General features: G+C 28.4%; 1 protein-coding gene across 6 annotated transcripts in view; it reads left to right on the plus strand.

Annotated features, from left to right (window-relative positions):
* Positions 1-21,636, plus strand: part of LOC132940550 (growth factor receptor-bound protein 14-like) — a 110,789-nt gene that overhangs the window by 55,930 nt on the left and 33,223 nt on the right. For all 6 annotated transcript variants that reach the window (XM_061008271.1, XM_061008272.1, XM_061008274.1 and 3 more), the window contains exons 2-7: positions 6,370-6,493; positions 6,871-7,027; positions 7,120-7,241; positions 7,365-7,424; positions 8,878-9,009; positions 9,103-9,165. In XM_061008271.1, the coding sequence (XP_060864254.1) occupies positions 6,370-6,493; positions 6,871-7,027; positions 7,120-7,241; positions 7,365-7,424; positions 8,878-9,009; positions 9,103-9,165 (658 nt within the window). The remainder of the gene's footprint in view (positions 1-6,369; positions 6,494-6,870; positions 7,028-7,119; positions 7,242-7,364; positions 7,425-8,877; positions 9,010-9,102; positions 9,166-21,636) is intronic.

Genomic DNA, 21,636 nt, shown 5'->3' on the forward strand with positions numbered 1-21,636 from the left:
AAAAAGCTGGAAAATGTAGTGTATGGTTCTTCATAAATTGCAATTTAAAATACAATAAATATGTCATAATATACACAATTGTGCAACCCTATGACAAATCGCAAAATCTCCATATTACATTTATAATCACAACTTCCATCATGACCTTTTCATTCTCATTGTCACTTATGTAACAAAAATACACTAAATAGAAGATTACATGCTCACCTCTCAAAGTCTCAAATCACAGAAATCATAACCATGAGCGATATCGCTGCTAAAATCCATTTCTGGCTATGTATAGGTTATATTGGTATAATAATATATAACATATATATTATATACATTTTAAAACTAAATACTGTAAATGTAGGTTATCACTTTATCAGCTGTATATGACTATATATTTAAATAATGAACCTTATTATAAGAAGATAGTGGTACAGTAACTGGTGCTTCTAAAAATGTTATAAAAGTAATAACTGAATAATAATATAGAATAATATATAATGATGTATCGCTTGTATATTTAGAAAATAAATTTAATTGTAATCAGTAACTTAGGGTGTACGAGTACAACTATTACATGCAAAACGTGATACGAAATATATTTAGACCAAAGAGTCAAAGAAATTAATGGAAAAAATCATAGGAAAGTTGCTCTGCTGTATAGAAGGTGTCGAATGTACTTCGTCATTGGTAAGTCACCGTAATCATGGTTGTGTACAATATTTGAATTCAATGATGAATCATTGCACATTTGTACACGGATTTTGTCAACATTTTAACTTCAAACGCTTTTACAAAAAAAAATTGTGCAAGTACAAACCTACCTATTTGTATTTATATAAGAGCATCATATAGGAATCTTGTATTACATTTTCAAACTTTTTAAGCAAACAAATTGTTTACGATTTATATTTCTTGAATAATAACAAAATCACAAAAATAGTTGTTTTATCATAAATAGGATAAATCGCTATTATACATTTGAATATCCAATGTTGTCAACATTATATGAATAAAACTTTTTTTTTAATTATATTTGAAAACCTATGCAAAACCTTGTACTTATTAAATTTTTAAGTCTGGTGTTAAAATTAAATAGTTTATGAATTTTAATTTTTACCTACTTAATAATTTACATATTTTCGTGATTGTGAAAAATTTGACTATGTATTTTTGATATTTTTTTATCCTGGTATTACATTTTCAACATATTTTGTTGAAAATTGGTTGATTTGAAAATTAAAAATATTTTTTAAATAGCACAAAAAGAGCAAAAATATTTCAAATATGTTATGATTTCTATTAAATGCTTATATGATTATTTAGTGAACATTTCAAGTGTTGCAGAACTCTAGTTCTCTATAGCTATTTGTTTTTGAATAACATCAAAATACAAAATCGATCGCCATGAAAACTGACTGCTTACACATTTTCGTTTATCCTAAACTTTTTCTTACTATTTTAAAAATAGTGATTATGAATTTTTACTTTTTATTTATCCAAAGATCCAACTAGATCCAACTAGATCCAATTTTCAACCAGAAACCACCCTCAAACTTGAAATTAAAACATTTTTACTTCTCAAAAAGGTGTCCACAGACTCCCTGTCTCCCTCTCAAAAAAACCTAATATATTCGTCGCTGTAAATTTTAAAAATATATATCAAATAAATTACATTGTCCTATTCAGTACTCGTATAATATATAAATTATAAGGATTACTAATGTTTGTAATTGTTATACATTATAAATTTGCAAATGAAAAATAAGCGGCGACTCTTTGCTGACTCTTTAATTGTCAAGTGCGTATAGTCGAAGTCAGTGGGAATAAGGAAAACAGGGAGTTCTACTTCTCCTTACTTGTATACTAACACTATTGTGGAGTCAATGGTCATTGATTAAATAATAAATATCCACTTATATATTTTTAATTTTTCATAACATAGTATTATACTATTAGTGTCATCTTCCGTAATTACCGATTTAGAAATCAAAATACTGCAGACTGCCGAGAACCCGTTCTCGCTATTATTATTAAAATTATAACCTAAGAAAATCTAGGAAAATAGTTTTTAACAAGTCGTATAATTTCTGACAGCTCTCTGTTATTCAGAAAATGCCGACTGATAGTTACGAAAAATTCAAAGTGGGGGTGTGACGACCCACCATGCCACCGGCCCTGGCGACAAAAACAAAATATCTGCATACACATTACGTAAACCTAGTTCCATTATCTAATTCAATCGTGTAGACACTTATAGTCTTTGTGTGTACTTATCTTTTTAAATATTATATTATATTACATGAACTATTTTTTTATATAATATTTGGTACATCCACTTTATATATGTCGGTATCGAGTTTTACTGTTTAAGTATCAGTTTTTTTTAAACACTCAAATTATTTTAATCTGGTGCTAAGAAATGTATTAGTCACACTCCTTATTAGCATACATTCAGTGTCCCCAGTGCTCAGGAGCGGATCTAGGGCGGTGGGATTCAGAAGGTCAGCTGACCCACAATTAATATTTGCTGATCAAATTGGCCTCTTTTCAGATCTTGGGTAGTTGGACACTTGGACCCTTGAATAAACACACATACAGTAAAACGATTTTTTTTGTTTTATATACCTATAGTACACAAGTATAGATTTCTAATCTGGTTTTAATAAGTGGCCCCTTGAAATGTCCTGACCCACGGTTTCCTAACTCTGAATCCGCCCCTGGGCCAGTGCTGGAATGAATAACCATTGGCCTCCCACCAACTAAAAATTAATTTTATTAGTGAAAAAAATCAACTTACCTAACCCCGTTGTGGGGAGGGGAAGTGTCATTAACTGTAGGCCTAAAGGCTAAAACGCGTTAAAAACTATCCGAAATGTACAATCAGTTTTTCCCGTTTGAATGTTAGTATTGTCAGCACCTCCGGGTACTGTCAAATACTGAAAACCAGTTGTTGTTTCTAGATCTACATAATCTACCAATTTACCAATTTGGTGAAAAAGTTTTAATTTTAGCTTAGGAGCGCTTGTTTTCACTAAACATCAATTAATTTTTAATTTTTTGTTCTTATTTAAATAACTGTTTAAATAAAATAGTTATTATTTTAAAATGTCAACATAGTTTCATAATAATTAGGTATATATTTCTGATATTACTGATAGGTACTGTAATACTCAATTGAAAGGTATGTAGGTACTAGGTACTACCTAGTCTTATACTAGTGCGAATAATCCAATACCATTTATATTCTTAAATTGTCTCTGCATATTATTATATAGCTTTACTATTTAAACTACTTAGAATAGTTACAATTGATTCTATTGATTTTATTCTATTTTATTTGTGTTCCTTAATTTTATTTATTACGGTTCAATATGTTTTTTCTTAAAAATAACTATATATTAACATTGTACTGAGTAATAACTGTGTCCAATTGGCAACTCACATGGCGAGCAGTCTACTTTATGTCTTATTTAATAAAGTTGTTTGTATAATAAATTGTGGATCTATGGCCGATAGGTTATAAATCATAATTACCTAACTAATTAAGTATGTAGTTATAAAATTATAAGTATTAATTAATATACCTATGACCTATACTATATTATCTTTAGAAATTAAAATTAATAACAAGTTGTCGTATAAAAGCATAAAAGCATCGATCTGTAAAGACTATCGTGTTAAATTATTTTATTAACTATTATATCTATTGCATAGATATTATAATATACAAACATGTATATTCATGTGTATATATATTATATTTATAATAAAATAAAAACTATTATACATCATGTTGTAAGTCAAATAATTTTCATCCTAATTTTATAATAGTTTGGGCTATATGGTAAAGAAAATGCAAATAAGTGAAATCCTAAAAATACCGCAATAGTAAAAAAAAAATTGTGGTTTTACAAATCTCAGTGGGCGCATTGCCCAAGAGGATTGATTAGGTTAATGCAGTGACGCCTGGTGACAGACTGTATTTCTTACGCGATAACAGTCTTCTCGGAATTTCGATCATTTCAAATGTAAATTATTAATAAATAATGTAGGTAGGTATATAAGTTTGCTTATTGATGTATTCCTGACTGCACTACTGCAGTATATTAATTTTAAATATTGTAGGAAGATATTATAACTACGTGTATAATATAGAGAGCAGAAATATTATGTATAATATTATTATATTATATTATATACCTAATATATATACACACAAGTTCAAATACACGATGGACTAAAATTGTATTTATACTTATATTTTTACATTACATTGTATAGCGTGTCACGTGTCGCAATAATAAATTCAAAGATGATATTATTATGAAAGTGTTTATATATTTTAATATCTATATATTTTATTTTTTTGAGACTGGAGTCTTGCGGCCAGGTCTTACAAGACTCGATTATCATTTATCAGAAGTATAATAAGACGTACTTGGTACTTGTCTCCGGATATTATAATTTGTATTATACTCGTGTACACAATACTAATGTATAAGTATAGGTACATCCAAAATAGGGACGGCAGGTGCAAGAAAAAAAAAATATAAACAACCTCGTGACAAATAAATGTTTGCGTCGCCACTTTATGGAGTCGTATCACGTCGCACATAATTTTATACACAATATACACTATACAGTTGGTCGGTAACACGCGTTTGGTAAAAATATATACAAGGTGATCCATTTAAGTGTCTACACTTATAATTTTGTTAAGTTTTGAACTCTTTGAAAATATTATTTTTACATAGGTAATTTGATGTCATTGAAAAACAACATTTAAAAAAAAATTATAATATTATTACAATTTAATATCGTTATCATTTTTTAAGTTATTATTTGTTTTGAATGACAGCATCATATCCATTTAATTTCATATTCTGAAGCAGAATATTGTTTGGAGTATAGGTACTTTGATACACGAAACTCGAATTTTGAACCAGTAGCTAGCTACTGCCAATTAGTTATAATATTTATATAAAAATATACTAGGCATATACTGCAGGTTATATCTAATTGTTATTTATTTTCAAACAAAACAGGCAAGTCCATGTATGTTAATATTAATAATTAGAGGTCTAATAACAGGAATATAGACTATAGACTTAATAATAATATATAAATCAGTGCACCAACATAACAAAAAACTAATATTTAAATAATTTTAAAAAGAAGGCGTCCTCATTAGCCAAATATATCATTCTAAGTATATTACATTTTTTTGTTTTATTTTTAAAACTAATATTAATTTATGTAACATGATTTTTCATAAATAAGTATTTAAAAAAGTTTACTTTAATCATTTGTATTAGCTATTTGTACGTATTTTTTTGGAAGATCGCTTACGACACCGTTGCCCTAATTAACTAATAACTAGGTATTCGTCCGAAATTCGATTACTATGTATTGATACAATCTGAAAAAATATTATGATCATGACATCAAATTATGTAAAAAAAAAAAAGCAGACTTTTAAAAAGTAATGAATATTAAAACACTTAAATGGATCACCTTGTGGCTTGTATATAGTTGTATTTAGACTACAAGTACAAATATATTTTCGGTCCTCACGTGACACGCTGCAGCTCGATTGGGGGTATATTTGTGACTATATATACAGTCATACAGGGTATCTCGTGATGTTGATTTCGTGTTCCAACATGATAATTAAGGCGGAAGCTGTAGAGATTTAGGTCAGATTTATAGAGCTGATTCGTGTAAATATATACATAGTTATGTCGATTTTAATGTTTAGTCCGGAGGTAAATAAACGAGTAAATACATCACGCACTAGGAGGGCGTGGACAAGTACTCTATTATAAGGTACATATCCAGCTTGTGACACCCTGTAGGTTAGTTAACAGTGTTTGATGTAAGGAGTGATCATCCAACTGGTTAAACTGTGTTCCTTGGTAAAAATGCGTTGCTTGTTTTTAAAGTTTTCGTGTATATTTCAAAGGTAACTATATATTGTTTAACCATTAGCAACATTTTTGTAGAAAATGATCTTTGTAACCACTAACCAGTTAAATGGATCATTCCGTGTATTTAGAGATGAATTGTTATTGCTTGCTATACTTGCTGTTAATGGGTAATATTACCAGCGGTAGATAAGACTGCGTATACCGGTACTAATAAATAAATAATAATAATAATAATTTGTCACAGTATACATAAATGGCAAATGTGGTATGTCGATAGATATAAGTGCAATATTGGGTGCCAAAACATACGATTTAATATAATACACCGGTTATCGTCGAGCCCTACTCTGTGCCCTGTGGGCCTTAACCATAATGTTTTTTTGACGTTAAATGTAATGTCGTAATGATGATTGATATCAATTTTCTGTATGGATATTTTTTAATTTTACAGGATTTGGTCATTGATTAAACAAGTAGGTCATACTTCTGACAAGACGATGACGTCGTCATTACCTTACACACAATTCGAAGATGAAAACTATTCAGATGACCAATTGGACCTCCCTATGACTCCGGTAAGATTGAATACTATTCAAATTTTCAATTCAACCACAAATTATAGTGATAGCTTCTATAGCTAGTTACCGCGTAGTTGCGATTCAAAATTTAAAAAAAAAATGGGGTTAACAATCTTGTATTATCTTCCATGAATTATATTTTCGAATACAATGTTATCAACACGATAATATTTACTATCATAAAAATAATATTTAATAACAACAACACTGATTGAAGTTCAACAACTTTTTGCGCATTATTGCTGTTCGTACCTTGGGGCTACTCTAAACTTTAATATAGTTTAAACTGTTTAAAGCACTCAAAACACAAAATTCTACTGTCCCTGATGATGTTCCATAAGTAAGTAATAATCTTGTGAATTCGATGATTTCAGAGAGAAATTAAAGTTTATCATATTGATGATACATATGAAACAGTTTTAGTTACCCCGAGTACAACATCCGAACAAGTATGCTCTCAGATTGGCAAAAAAATTGTCAGCCAATGTTACAGCTGGTCAATTGTAGAAGTTTGGAAGGACGAAGGGATAGGTAATTATGTAATTTTAATTGTGCCGTTTAACCTTTGTTTATTACTGTTTGGGTATACCTAATAATAATTATACTGTTCATTTTTTTTTAAGAGAGAACATTAGAAAGTCACGAATCTGTGTTAATGTGTTACCATAGAATGGAGCATGAGACCAACAGAATTTTGGTGCTCCGACTAAACGACAAAATGTTTCACATGTTCAAGCACCCAGAAGTAAATTTTATTTTATGTATAGTGTGCAATGAGAATTTTTTAAAAATATATAATATTTTTCCAGTCAAGTGTTAAGGCCTGTACATTTTTCAAAAATTTTAACTATTACTATTTTTTTTATAGAAGTTCTCTCTCTACAGAACACTGGATATTGGTACGAAAAAACAAGCTAAAATTATACAGGTAATTTAATATTGGTAATATTTAATTAAACAATAACAAAAAAATTCAAAGGACATAAAAATATTAGGCGAGTACATTAAATGGTAGTCCAGTGAATTAAGGTAGAAATGAAAATAAAAAACAATAAACCTAATTTCCTAATTTACCTTTACCTCAGATTTTGGCAGTATAAAAGTTTGTTTTTTTAATTTATGTAGAAAAGTAAATCTGATTTAATTAGTAAGTATTGAAGTTAAACCCTAACTAAAAAGCTTAATCAAGATACATTAAACATACTTCAAGCAATATATACTACACAATTAATTAACTTCCTCATTATTAAATATCTTAATAACTATATCACATGTATTATGTATTATATAAATATTAACATGTCAAATAAATAATAAACACTAAAATCGGATTATATGCCTTTATAAAAAAAATACCATCGTATATTCTAAGATTGAAATTAACCCAATTAGTTTTACTATTTTGTACAAAATATTTACACTATTAAAAATTAAACACATTTTGATAGACCTAGTATTTTCCATTTTTTAGTTACTTATAATTAATCTAAGACTTGTATGAGGTTGGGGAGCAACCCACTTTTTTTTGTTTATTATTCCAGCCCTCTACCTATTACGTTGATCGTTCTTAATCAGAATGTTAATTATTTGATCTTCAGCCAAGTTTCGAACATCAATTGGAGGCCAAGTTAAATTATTTATTTATAATGTTATCTTTTGTAAATCAACTGATTCATTATAATAATTTTTTATTTTTTATTTATACTTAAAAAAAATAAGTTTTATTTGAGGTACTCACATTTTTTATTTAGTACGTGGGTCTTTCCTTAGAAATGGAATGTAACAAAAATGAAAATTCCATTTCTATGGAAAGACCTACATAATAATGTATAAATATATGTAGTCACAATAACTAAAAAGTACCATTTTTACTTTTTAACTAATTTATAAATTATTTAAGGTTTACCAAGTGTTAAATTGTATTTTCATAATGTACAAAACATTCCACATGTTACTATAAAAATTACCAAATGGTTCTATGAATTCAAAACGCCAATCATGATACTTATTTTATTATTCATGCATTATATTATGTCTCAATAGTATTGGTTAATAATTAATATTGTGTGACAATAATTGATGTTAAAAATGTTTTGAACCTTAAACCAAGTATTTAATTAACAAACTTAACAGAAAATACTACTGTTAAATTTCTTTTTAATATACTGTCTACTTGTTAACTTTTAAACTTCAAATAATTTCTTGACGAATATTTTAATTTATATTCATGTTTTTTAATATATATATTTTAGCTTAAATCTTAGATTATTATTAAATATTGGTAAATAGTTCAAAATATTTAATAAGAGATAACTAATTAATTAAAGATTTGTTATAGATGTAAATTATATCATATTATTATTATTGTTTATAATACTTAGAAAGTCCTCAATGGCGACACATGTCCACTACATTTTGGCCAAGTATGGGTGTATGATTGTAATAAAACAAAGCCGTTCTGGGATGTAACAGTTTTGTTACTCAAGGATAAAAATCTTTATCTCATATCAAATGTAAGTTTTTCAAATTTCTTGTAGTTAACTTATAATTTAAAATACACATAGTAATAAATTACTATATAAATGACATGGTTTATAATTTTTCAGCACAAAAGCATAGTGCCACACATTAAAAGATCCGGGATTAGCTACTTAAGCAACACTATCATGGTAAGAAAATATATCTGTCTTCATGCTAATACCTACTAGTTAAATAATAGAAAATTAATATTTCTATGAATATTTTGTATTCATTTTTATTTTCATAATACCATTATTTTATTTTGGGACTAGTTAAAAGAGACCTGTCATTTTATTATAAATAAATATCTATCTGTAACTACAGATGATCTTTTTCAATGTCATTCATATAATGAGATTTTAAATGAAAAAAATAAAATATAATTTATGAATGCAAAATAATTGCATTATGTCAAGATTTGGTAACAGGATAAAATGTGCATAAGATAGAGTTATTTAATTTGTCATTTTTTTACTGCTTTAAATTTATTTACTTCTATTGTATTCAATATAATGAACTCATTGAAATTCATAGGTTGTACATAACTTAGTGCATAATCACATACTAAATAATATACCATTCAAAATATCTAATATTTTAATTTTTACAAATAATTTGTAAGAAACGTATTCTTCAAATTATTACTTCATTATTAATTGTTGACTGTAGTTAATGTATCTGGTATTTTTTTTTATATAATTGTGTTAGGAGGTAATAGTCATGAGTTGAATTACAAATATATTATTACTGCAATTGTTGATATGCAATGTTACAAATCACGTGAATTCTATTAAATTTGTTTTTAATATAATATTAAAGTCAAAGTATGTTTTAAATCAATTCCAAATTATTGAATCATCAAATTTGGATAGTCCTGTGATTATTATTTAATGCACTGACTTTTCTCTTTTTGTTCGTAACAATAAATTAATACTTTAATTAAAATAAAATATAATAAGTAACAATTATGGAAATAAAAATGAAATTTGTATTTTATGTAAACATAAAAATTAAAAACTAGATGGATATGTATTATTTTTCCTTAAGAGGACAAAATATTGTAAAAAACCAATAAGAGAACACAAACAATGTTGTTACCTAAAAGTTTGGTAGTAGGTAAAATCACTCTAATATCAAAACTGTCAACACCCTATTGAAACTAGCGAACAAAAATTTGGTATGTCGTAGGTGTGTAAGATGGAGGCAACACATGCGGGTGCGACGTCCTCTTAAGCATATTATAAATTATAATCACAAAAACATAAGATACCTATATGAAATTTACCTAATCAAATAATTCTAAATAATTAAAGAATATAATGCATTTAATTGAGATAAATTGATAAATAGTTATTATATTTACATTTACTTAACTTATAATTATTGTAAAAATACTTTTTTAAATACTTCTTTAAAAGAGTTAATGTTTTTCTCTTTGTAGAGTGCCAAGGTTTAGGTTTGCTAAGCCCTGATGGAACCTTTAGTTATCAAAGATTACAATTATTTCACTTGGTTAAATCAAAGCTTAAAAATAATCAAATAAGACAATAATTATTAATATCATAACATAAAATTTTGAAATATTCACAATTTCTCATTTAGGGCAATTTATAACAAACTCATAATTTAAGTAATCAATAATTATTGTTAAGGTTCTTTCGATTTTAACATGGTTGTAAACTTAGATCATATACATAGTACATGATCTAAGGTTGTAACCAATAATTTTCTGTTTGTCTATATATAATATATTATATTGTACATTATATTGGTTGGTGCATTCAATTATGCCCATAACTTTCTCTCTTCAATTTCTTAATAGTTACACAGTAGGTACCTACTCTAGAAATCCTCACTAATATTTAAAAATGCATTTATTTTCCTTTTATGGATGCTTATATTATTACTGTAGTTTTATATTAGCTTGTTATTTATATAGTTTTTTTGATTTTATAATCTGTCAATTGGTTGGCTGTAACCTATACTTCTATTGAATTTAATGGAGTCCAGGTACTGTGGTCAACATTGCATCTGGTGGTTTTCTATCGTCTTAGCTTATTTTTATAATTTATTTATTATTTATATACTACCAAAATAAATTTGATTAATTTTCAACCAACGTAGATTATACTACAATACTAACAAATAAGATAAATTCCATTTATTATTTCTTTTATGCTCAGGTTTTACAATTTATTTCTGTAGTAATCAACAATGAGTTCATTTTAATCTATAATAATTTTTTTATGTTATCATAAATAATTTATGTGTAATACCTCATTACCATGTAAACTTGGGTTAATACTGTTAATAATTTATAATCCAAAACAATTAATACTTACTATTTATTATTTATCTTATCAGATTGTAATTACTGACTAGTGAATGACATAAAGAAACTTATAATCCACATTTTGAATACGTGTAGATTAATATGAATTACCAATAAAATATAAGCTATAGTTTATCTAATTTTCTGTAAGTACATACATGATACATTCTATTGCACATGTTTCTCTCATTTAAATACATTATGATTTTTATCATATAGGCTAAAGTCTACAAAATTTGATTACTATTTTAATACAACATAATACGAATTATAAATTATATTTCTATTGCAATTACTAATGTTTGCAGTTGTTTTTGAATTGTTCAAATTTGTTTTATACTCTATATTACTTTTTTAGAACATTTAGTATCAAAAAAAAAAAAAATTTTTATAATATCTATAGTTGGTTTAAAATTTTACCAACTATTGGACACCTGAACTATAAATGTTTTAAAAAAAATAGTCGCTTTAAAATTTTATATCCATAGATTGATTCACATGAATTTCAGAAACATAATGTAACACAATGCCAATGATATTATTTATAACCTTTGACTATCCTACTGATATATACAAGCATACACTTTAACGTAGGTTACTACTTTGATGTAAAATTGAAAATGACAAGAAAATAGGAATGTCCACTTGCTGGATCTCTTGACAATGTCGTCAGAAACCAACGGAAAAATAGTGAAAGATAACTTGGGCCAGTGCCACACGGTTTTTTGGCCTTAAAAATTCGGTCAATTATTATCAGTGTACAGTAATAATAATAATAATAATAATGATAATAATAGTAATAATATATCTTCGGAATAGTTGGCAACAGCGTACGCGAACCAGAACCAAAACATAATTTTTGATTGACACATTGCTTATGGTGAGACGTTGCCAAATTGCTCGTAAATCCGTGTACGGTATACTTCAATAATAATATGTAAATATGTTACATGCTCAGTGCATTAGAAAATTAATAAAAAATGTATTTTATTGAAAATTACTCGTTTATTTGAACAAATTCGACAAACGTGTAATGTGTCTATAGTTGAAATTTAAAAAGAAACGAAGACTTCGTTTTCCTGTACCTAGTTGATTTATTATTACCTACGTGTTACAATAACGTATGACTTATCGGGTTTTTTAAAATTATTTTGAAGGTGTTCAAAGTCTCCAAGCTCTTGTTATCAATTTTTAGAAACACGGTAGATCGAACTTTATACTTATAACGTTATAAAGATTACAATTATGTAATAAAGAAAACCCGGGGAAGTCGCTTTGCTGTATACCTACCTAGTAAGTGTCGGATCTACCTCGTCATTGAGTAGGTCACGGTAATGGATGTTTCAAATGTAAATTCAATGATAAATTGGGTACGGTCAAATATGATTCTGGGCGGAGATGACGGCCTATGTCTATACAAAATAGTTTTAGATTTTAACAAATGCCGTCAAAATTTGATATTCAAATGCTTATAAAAAAATTGAGACTGTATTTTTGATATTTTTACATTCTTGTAACGAACGTTGTATTACATTTTCAAACTTTTTACCTCGCAAACAAAAATATTATCAATTCGAATGAGTATAAAAAAATTCAAAAGTTTTAAATGGTCTATAAATAGATCATAAAGAACCAAAATATTTTTCTGTATAAGTCTATAGAAAATGCTTTTATATATAGGTATATATATGGCAGTTTAAAATCTCTAAGGCTATTTGTTTTTAAAGTACCTAAAACAAAAAAAATACAAGATACCTTGCTCAAAGTTGGAAAACAGAGCTTTTTTCTACAATAAAAAGTAGCTTCAAGCACAAAAAATCATCAATGTAGAACCAACACATACATCGCTCCGCTTGGAATCTAAAAAAATTTCTATTTTATATGTATTGAAACAGAATAACAGATATATTACGTATTATTATTATTTCAATTTTCAATGGCATGTAATAACGTTCCGATTGATTGTTAATAACCGTTGTGGTTTTTTTGACCTTGAATTTACACGAATTTTCACAAAAAAACGCTGTAAAAATTTTAGTATTGTGTTTTTTTTCGGATAAAGGTAATTTGGCCGTATCAACAACGACGTTTTGTGCGGTAAGCTAGAGAAAACAATAAAACCCTCCAATCGAAGTATCCAACAATGGCTATTGATTCAATGGCGTTTATTTTTGAATCCTTGTGAGGTTTTCGCATAAATTACTAACGGTTACAGAATTGGGAAAATCTTTGTGGATTTTCCGAGAAATCGGATTTATAGACGTGCCGCGAATATATCTTCGTGAAAACGGGTTGTTACGTATATATTGTATGAGCTGCGGGCGATTTATTTAAAAATTAACTGTCTTTATTGTACCCCGCATTTATCGCAATTATACTCGAGAAGAATAAAATTAACTATCATATATACAGGGTGATTCAAAATTATTTCATTTAACAATACATTTATGCTGGTTATGAATTTGGGAATTCTCAAGTTTACTTAGGCCGATATTTTGAAATATTTAGTTTTTACTAAAATGTATGTATTATATACTATATGTAAAGAGTTTCCAGCAGCAGTACAAGCTTATTATTTTTCAAATGAGAATCCCTTTTTTTCTGTTAATTTCTAATTAGATGACTTTTAAATGTTTATGTATAATCTTAATCGAAATAAATTCGAATTATTAGTTTTTAAGTTATTTAACATAGGAAGTTTGTAAGATGGGGCAGGAGTTTGAAAAGTGATTTGAAAATTAAAAACTCAAATAATTCATTTTTAATTTGAAAAACTGCAGTCTGGCTATATTAAATATTACATAGGTAGATATATGTTAAGATATAAACCTAGGTAATTAGATGTTTTTGTACTTTCTCGTAAAATATTTAGATTTAAGGCTTTAGAATTAATAAAATTATTATAATATTATTTATTTTGATTGTGATAAGATAAATTATCAAGTTTATACCTACTTGTCTTTTATACACATGTTATTAATATTACAATAGTTATTAAAATCTTGTAAAAAGGGCATAGCCCGTCAAAACAAAAATAAAAATATTTAATATTTTTTTAAAACCAATTTTAAGGGATATATATCCTACCTAGATAACATATATTTTAATAATTTGAGAACCACTCTTTCAAATTTTAATTATAGGTATAGGTACATCAATATTTTAAAAAACATCATCCGTTATCAATTTACAGTGGAAAAAAGGTGATTCTCATTTGAAAAAAAGTAGTTGGTAATACTTATAATATAGGACATTCTTTATTATATGCTAGGTAGATCACCCTGTATGTGACTTAATGAGTAAAAATAAATAAATCTCGAATCGCGTCTGCCTCTTAAACCGCCAAGCATTATAATATATATTATTATAAAATATACATGGACTATAATTAAGGTAAAGTCGTTTTGATATTAAATTAACCTAATATAAAACCTGAGCTCTCGTATTTATATTATAGTCACATAAAATCAATTTTTTTCGATTGATGTAAATTATTTTCCTATAGAAGAAATCCGCAGTTTATCCATTCGAAAAGTATGATGCTGATTTGCCCCCAATATCTGCTTACAAATGTTTGAAAGTAATATTATTAAGTACATATTATTTGCCGACTGCTTATATATTCTGTGTATGTATGTATGTATAATATTAGATATATATTTTATGAAAAAACTTTCTTTAAAAAAGTTAATATTAGGCGGCCTATCAACTTAACCATGGGATTTCCGATAACTTATACCATTTGTCATTTTCTTTTAACTACACCTCGAGGGCATACTTTTTTAAAAATTATTCTCGAGGGAAGGTCTTTGAATTACTTTGAACTTTTGTTTGAAAAATATTCAAAACAATACAAATAAAAGCATATTGAACACAAAGGTTAGAAATGCTCTAGAATAATTTAAATTCATAAAATTGTATTAATAAAAAACTAGATACTTTATTTTACCCAACTTTCAGTGTATAATAGATAAAAAAAATAAAATTTGCATATTTCTGTTTCATTGAGAAACTTTAAAAAGACTTTAAAAGACGTATCTATATACACTTTAGGCCTAAGTATTATTTTACTGGTATCCGTGTTTTTTTCTGCATTGTAGTTTAACAATATCAATAACAATATATTATAGTGAAGTTTTGTACTATAATTTGGTATATAAAATTGTAAGATATTTATATAAATGCTTACTTATAATTTGTATACAGCAATTAACAACTAATTATTATTTGATACTAATTTCATAAAAAGTGATACAATTTCATAGACCACATTTTACGTTCTCTTATACACTACGTTTGTCCACCATAATATTTATGGAACTAACTAAAGATATATATTTTATTATATTATTTTTATCATGAAGAGCACAGTCCGGGAAAACTTTTATTCCCAGAACGTATCTAATCGTTTTAACGTGATGTGTATCACCATTCACCGTCCACCGTAGAGTTGAAATTAATAGTTGGAAATACGGGATAAACGTAAGACAAACATTGTCTAACTTTTGTCTTTTTGGAAAAATAAATAGGACTGTATGTTTGTATATGATTTGATGTAATTATTGTAATTACTTACAGTCTACAGATGTTTTGATACTTTTTTCATAAATCAGCGTATGTGTTATTTATATTATTTTATTTCAATTTTAAAGTTTTTAAATACCTAATGGCCGATATACTACTACAAGTATCAAGTACAACATTTTACATATTATATAATTTATACGCATAACAAAATATTAACTATATTAATTTTTCCAAAATCTGACTTTGAATTTGAGCGTTTTGTGTTGAAAATATCACTGAGCAATATTTAATTGGCCGGTAAAGCTGTAGGGTTACGTCTTTAAGTGAGGGTGCCGCTGCCCTAACTCTGTACTTTGTGTGTACAGCGCAGGCGTATGTTGAAGTGCATGAGTATTCGAGTGGCGATTAGTCATTTTGGATATTTTGGTTGTCACGCGTACAATTCGAATCACTTGAGTTATTATAGGTACATCGACCGTTTGACAGAAATATTATAAGGGTTATAGGTACTCGTATAACATCCGTCGTGGCGTCGTCATAACCGCAAGTTACAATATTATAGTCTCGGATAAAAAATTATCGTCGTCGTCCGTGTTGAAAAATTCGAAGAAATTGCAATGCGTGATGTAGCCCGCTAAATAATATCTAAAAACAAAGAAAAAATCCTTTGGCGTCCACCAAAAAATGCGTTTGTCGGCGGGCGACGTGTTATTGTTGTTATGTTCATCATTTTACGTTGCGCGCATGGACGGAAAGGGTGTCGCTGTCGGTCCGAGGGTGCACTATTCGCGCGCAGTGTTCGCTTGCAGTGGCGGGGGAAACGTCGAACGGCCGCCGCCGACACAAAGACGTAACGTCACGCGACGTACAACAACCCTACTCAGCCCTACCCCCGAACAGCTGTTTGCGCTCCGCCCTTGCCGGATTAGACGCCCGTTCCGGTTAGACGCCCGCGGTTCCGTTGTCCGGGCATGAACGGCGCGCGGGGGGCAGGCCTTGTCCCGCACACGCACGCACGTGCCACGTAGGCCTGCATCACCCTTCCGCCGCGCGTCTAACGTTTTATTGACCTACCCTATGCCTCCTAGCCCGAAATTCCGCCCTCCGCCGAAAACGCCGCGCGGCAACAAAAGCCGCTCTCTCGGTCCCCGCCGCAACCGGAAGACCCTACTCTCGTTCGATGTGCAATAAGCTTCGCGACGCGTCGACGGCCGCTTTCACAATATGCATTCGGTCGACGGCGGCGTCAGCATCCCGACAGCGGCGGCGGCGGCATAATACGTAACGGCAACGTCGCACTCCTCTCCTACGCCACCCCTTCCGATGGTGTTGTACGCGTATCATAAATATATATATATATATATATATATATATATAAGTACACGAAACGTTATTATGTACGCGCTGTATACCTATGTGGCGATCCCCTCGCCCGTCACCGTCATCGAAAAAAAAAATTTCGTTCGCCGCCGGCTGAACACCTGCCCGCCACCGTGATACGCTCTTCTCGGTCGCTCGCGCGCGCCGCATACATACATGGCACAATGTTATATAGGTACGTATTCGCGTGTGCATCCGCACTGACGGACGGACGCGCATCGTGATTTCGCTAGTGTACCAAGGTCGGGGTTACGTGTCGTGTTGTACATATTATCATTGTTACTATTATTACTATATATTATGTTCAGAGGTATAACGTTACTATGTATAATTTATATGTACCTACATAACTATTGAACTATCCACATATATGTACACACGATGCCTCAATGGTGTTATCACTATTATTCATGGGCACATTCGTTTAGTGCCAATGGTGTACCTAGGGGGGGGGGTATGCTGACCGGTGAGCCTGAAGGTGGCGTATATACTGCAGGCTAAAGATATGCGCACTATTCCATCTTCACTTTTAAAGTAATGAGCTTAGTTTGAACGAAAACAAATCTTAATCTAATCAAATAGTTAAATTGTTTTACTCTAGAGTCTAGATGAAAATAAATATTTACTGTTAGCTAACCAATTAGATTTTTACTTAAAAAATGTACTATAATTATATATTATATCTATGCTCATGTATTGCTGTATTGGGAATATCAAATTGAATAACCTACCCTTGAACGGAAATTAAAATTTTGAAGTATAGGTATTAGTATTCGGTTTTAGTATTAGTATTTTTTTACATTAGTATTGCCATTGATTATAAATACTTTTATTGTATTATAGTATTTAAAATCAATGGTATTGCCTACTATTTATTAAATGTATAACTATATAGAACTACTCAAGCTTCTTATCGACTATAATTGTTTCTAAAACGTACGAAGTTGGAGGGGAAAGTTGCAACCTGACGATACTATAATATATAACAACTGTTATTATTAATTGTATTATAAAATATATAATATATTGTATAATGCGTTATATAGGTAATTGTATCAATATATAATATACGGCCAGGATGTCTAAATTTATAAAAATGATTGACAGTTATTGAACAATGGCAATTTTCACCCGAGCCGAATTGTTTTATATAATAACTTCTTATATAAGATACAGTCATACAGTACATTATGTTAGTATCACCCCGAAGGGTTGGAATCCGGGCTCTAACACCTGCAGCATAATACCTACATGTTCATAGACAAATTTAAATTAAAAATGTTTTTATTTTACCAACTCGAAGGTAATAAATAATTATAAATATGTATTATCATAATTTATGATATTTAAATGCACGTTCAAAAAAAGTTAAATAAATTGATTGAAGCCACCCAACAAACAAAATGCCTGGTTGTGCGCTCACATAGTGACATGGTATTACTAACCTATACTATTATACACAGCGTATACCTATATACTATATCAACTGAGTATTAACTATATATCCAAATATATTTACGTAGGTATTTATTTATATTCATTTTTTTTTCAATTTAATTTCATATACATATAGAATACTATACATATACATATACATTGAGAATACTCGTGTTCTAAAACAAATTGTTTAAAAAATAACACTTTTATTTTGTATAGGTACGTGATTAAAATTAAATTATTTTACATTGATTAGAGTAAATTAAACAAATGAATACAACATTATTAATTCATCAGAAGATTCCAATAACCATTGCAAAATGTTTTTTTTTTTTAGTAAATTAATTGGTAGGTTTATTATATAGGATGGTATTTGTTACATAATTTGGTTCCAATTATTTCAAAATATCTACCACGTGTTGTTTTTTTAGATCTATTTATGATACAATTGTTTTTTTGCGTATCTTGTGTTTGCTCATTGCAATATTGGTTGTAATAGATTGTGGTTATTATATAGCAGTAATTTTTAGATACATTTTTTAACAGGTAGCACGTTTAGTTCTTTATATAAATTTGTTGTTGAGTACATTTGTTCTTTATTGATGAGTGTTCTAATAATTTGATTTTGACATTTCTAATATTGAGATAAAGCATTATCGAAGCTCCTCCCATTTTATTGTACCAGAGGAGATTATTGATTCTACCAATACTAAGTAAACTCGGCATTATTACATTGGTGTTGTCATTTATTATATTTTGTTGGTTTCTTAATTTAATTAGTAAATCTGATTTTACATTATTGAAGAAGTCATTAAACTTATTTGAAATAATTCGACCGTTATTTTTTAACATTTAGTTCAATATTGAACTATAAATATATAATAACTAATATATATACCATCATGTAATATTACATTGCTCATAACATTTTGTTTATTACCTCTACCGATATACATTTATTAATTTCCAACTCATTTTGGGATTATCTTTTGTTTTCTCTAATTCCAATTTATAATATTAATTTTTGGTTTTTATAGTTAATTGAGCACCTACCTAACTTTATTTCTGAATTTTTATAATATTTTTTTAGTTTGTCATTAGTGTTGAATTGTTTTACTTTAAGGCGGAGAATATCTCTATTCCTTTATTTGATTTATTAATTTTATTGATTCTTCGGTAGCCCATGGTTTGATTTTCTTTAATTTCGAAGAAATTTTTCTACTAGAAGATGCAGATGTTATTAAGTTTTTTAACGTAATAATAAAACATTGAGTAGCGTTATTGGCGTCTGTGTATTCTAGTGTGGAACTCCGTGCATTTTTTGTTATTTAATTTTGTAGTATAGAATATTCTATTGTAGTTATTGCGAGTGCATTAGGTTTATTATTTCTATTTCTTACTAAATTCCCAATACTGAGAAATATTGAATAATGATCAGACATTGTAATTGGACTGACTATTGCCTTTGAATAATGAGTTGTTTTACAATAAATAATATATGATGGAGGCAGGAGTTAGACGCGTGTCTAGTGATAGTAACAATCATTTTAAAGAATCCAAATTTTGCTAAGAGATCGAGGTATTTATTTGAATGTAAAGAAGTACGTAGTATATCTAAATTTATATCACCAATTAATATTTTATAGTTAGTAATTGTCGTTTTAGCCGTTTCTAGTACTATATTTTTCAGTTAATTTATGAATAATTCCGCATCATTGTTAGAATATCTGTAATCTGTGTAAATTCAAAAAATGTGTTTATGCTAGTCAACATTTTTGATTTTTCTGATGTTAACATTTGGATACGTCCGCTACCATGCGTAAGTCAAAGATATATAATTTTATGCATTATTTGTAATTATCTTATAATTTGAATTGAGAATAGTTTATTTTAAAATTAAGACAGACATTTTTGCTCTATATTCTATAATAATATATACGTACGAGTTATTCGTCAGTATTTTTTTTTATAAGTAACTAGAATTTTCTCTACAAAATATAATCGAAAATTAACATTTTTTGTACAACAGGTCTCATAATAATAATTTTCATGTTCACCTAAAATTGTGTAGATTATTTTAATTATAAAATTGGTGTATCGTGCACGTAATATATACTTGCATTTTTCATGATATTCATAATTTCATCGTGTAAAATGTATAAAGTAAAAATTCAGGTATACATATGAAATTGAAAAATTAATTTATACCATTAATTTTATACACAATAAAATGAAAAAAACCTAATGCAAAATACCGCATCGTGATTGTTTTAATATGCCTATATATCTAGCCCGATTTTAGATTTTCAGGAACAATAGTAAATTGTTATATTTGTTTTATTCGAAGATTCCTATACTGTTTCACACCATTACATTATTTATTTTTTATTGTTATTATACACTCATAACATATATCCCAGACGTGTGTCATATTACATTTCTTCCGTATTATCATGGAGTCCCACCATAGGTTAGGTTATAGGTATAAATATTTTTGATTACTTTACAAAATGTATAATAAAAGGCCTCCGGCCTATTACATTATGTGTGCCGAACCAGTCTCGTTTCATCGTTTGCTTCGTGTATTGCTATACCAGGTCATCGGTAGAGTAAACTATATTATATTATATTAACATTTATTTCAATATCCCTACGTTGAATTATTGTACTCGGTATAACTAGAAGTCTTGTGCAATATCATTAACATCAGATTCCTCTCGTATATTCCGCCGTTTGGTATTAATCTGTCACTAATACACCGTACCAGAGATACACATCGTTTTAATAATTACTACCACGTAACATTAATGGTGAAGTCGCCAATCTCTTACTTAAAAAAAAAAAAAAAACGTAATTTGAACTGAAAAAATGTAATAAACATATTATAATAATATAATATTTAATACACCTTAAACCTTTTTTTTTTAATCCAATTAAAACAACT

Source organism: Metopolophium dirhodum, chromosome 3, assembly GCF_019925205.1.
Source record: "Metopolophium dirhodum isolate CAU chromosome 3, ASM1992520v1, whole genome shotgun sequence".
Taxonomy (NCBI): domain Eukaryota; kingdom Metazoa; phylum Arthropoda; class Insecta; order Hemiptera; family Aphididae; genus Metopolophium; species Metopolophium dirhodum.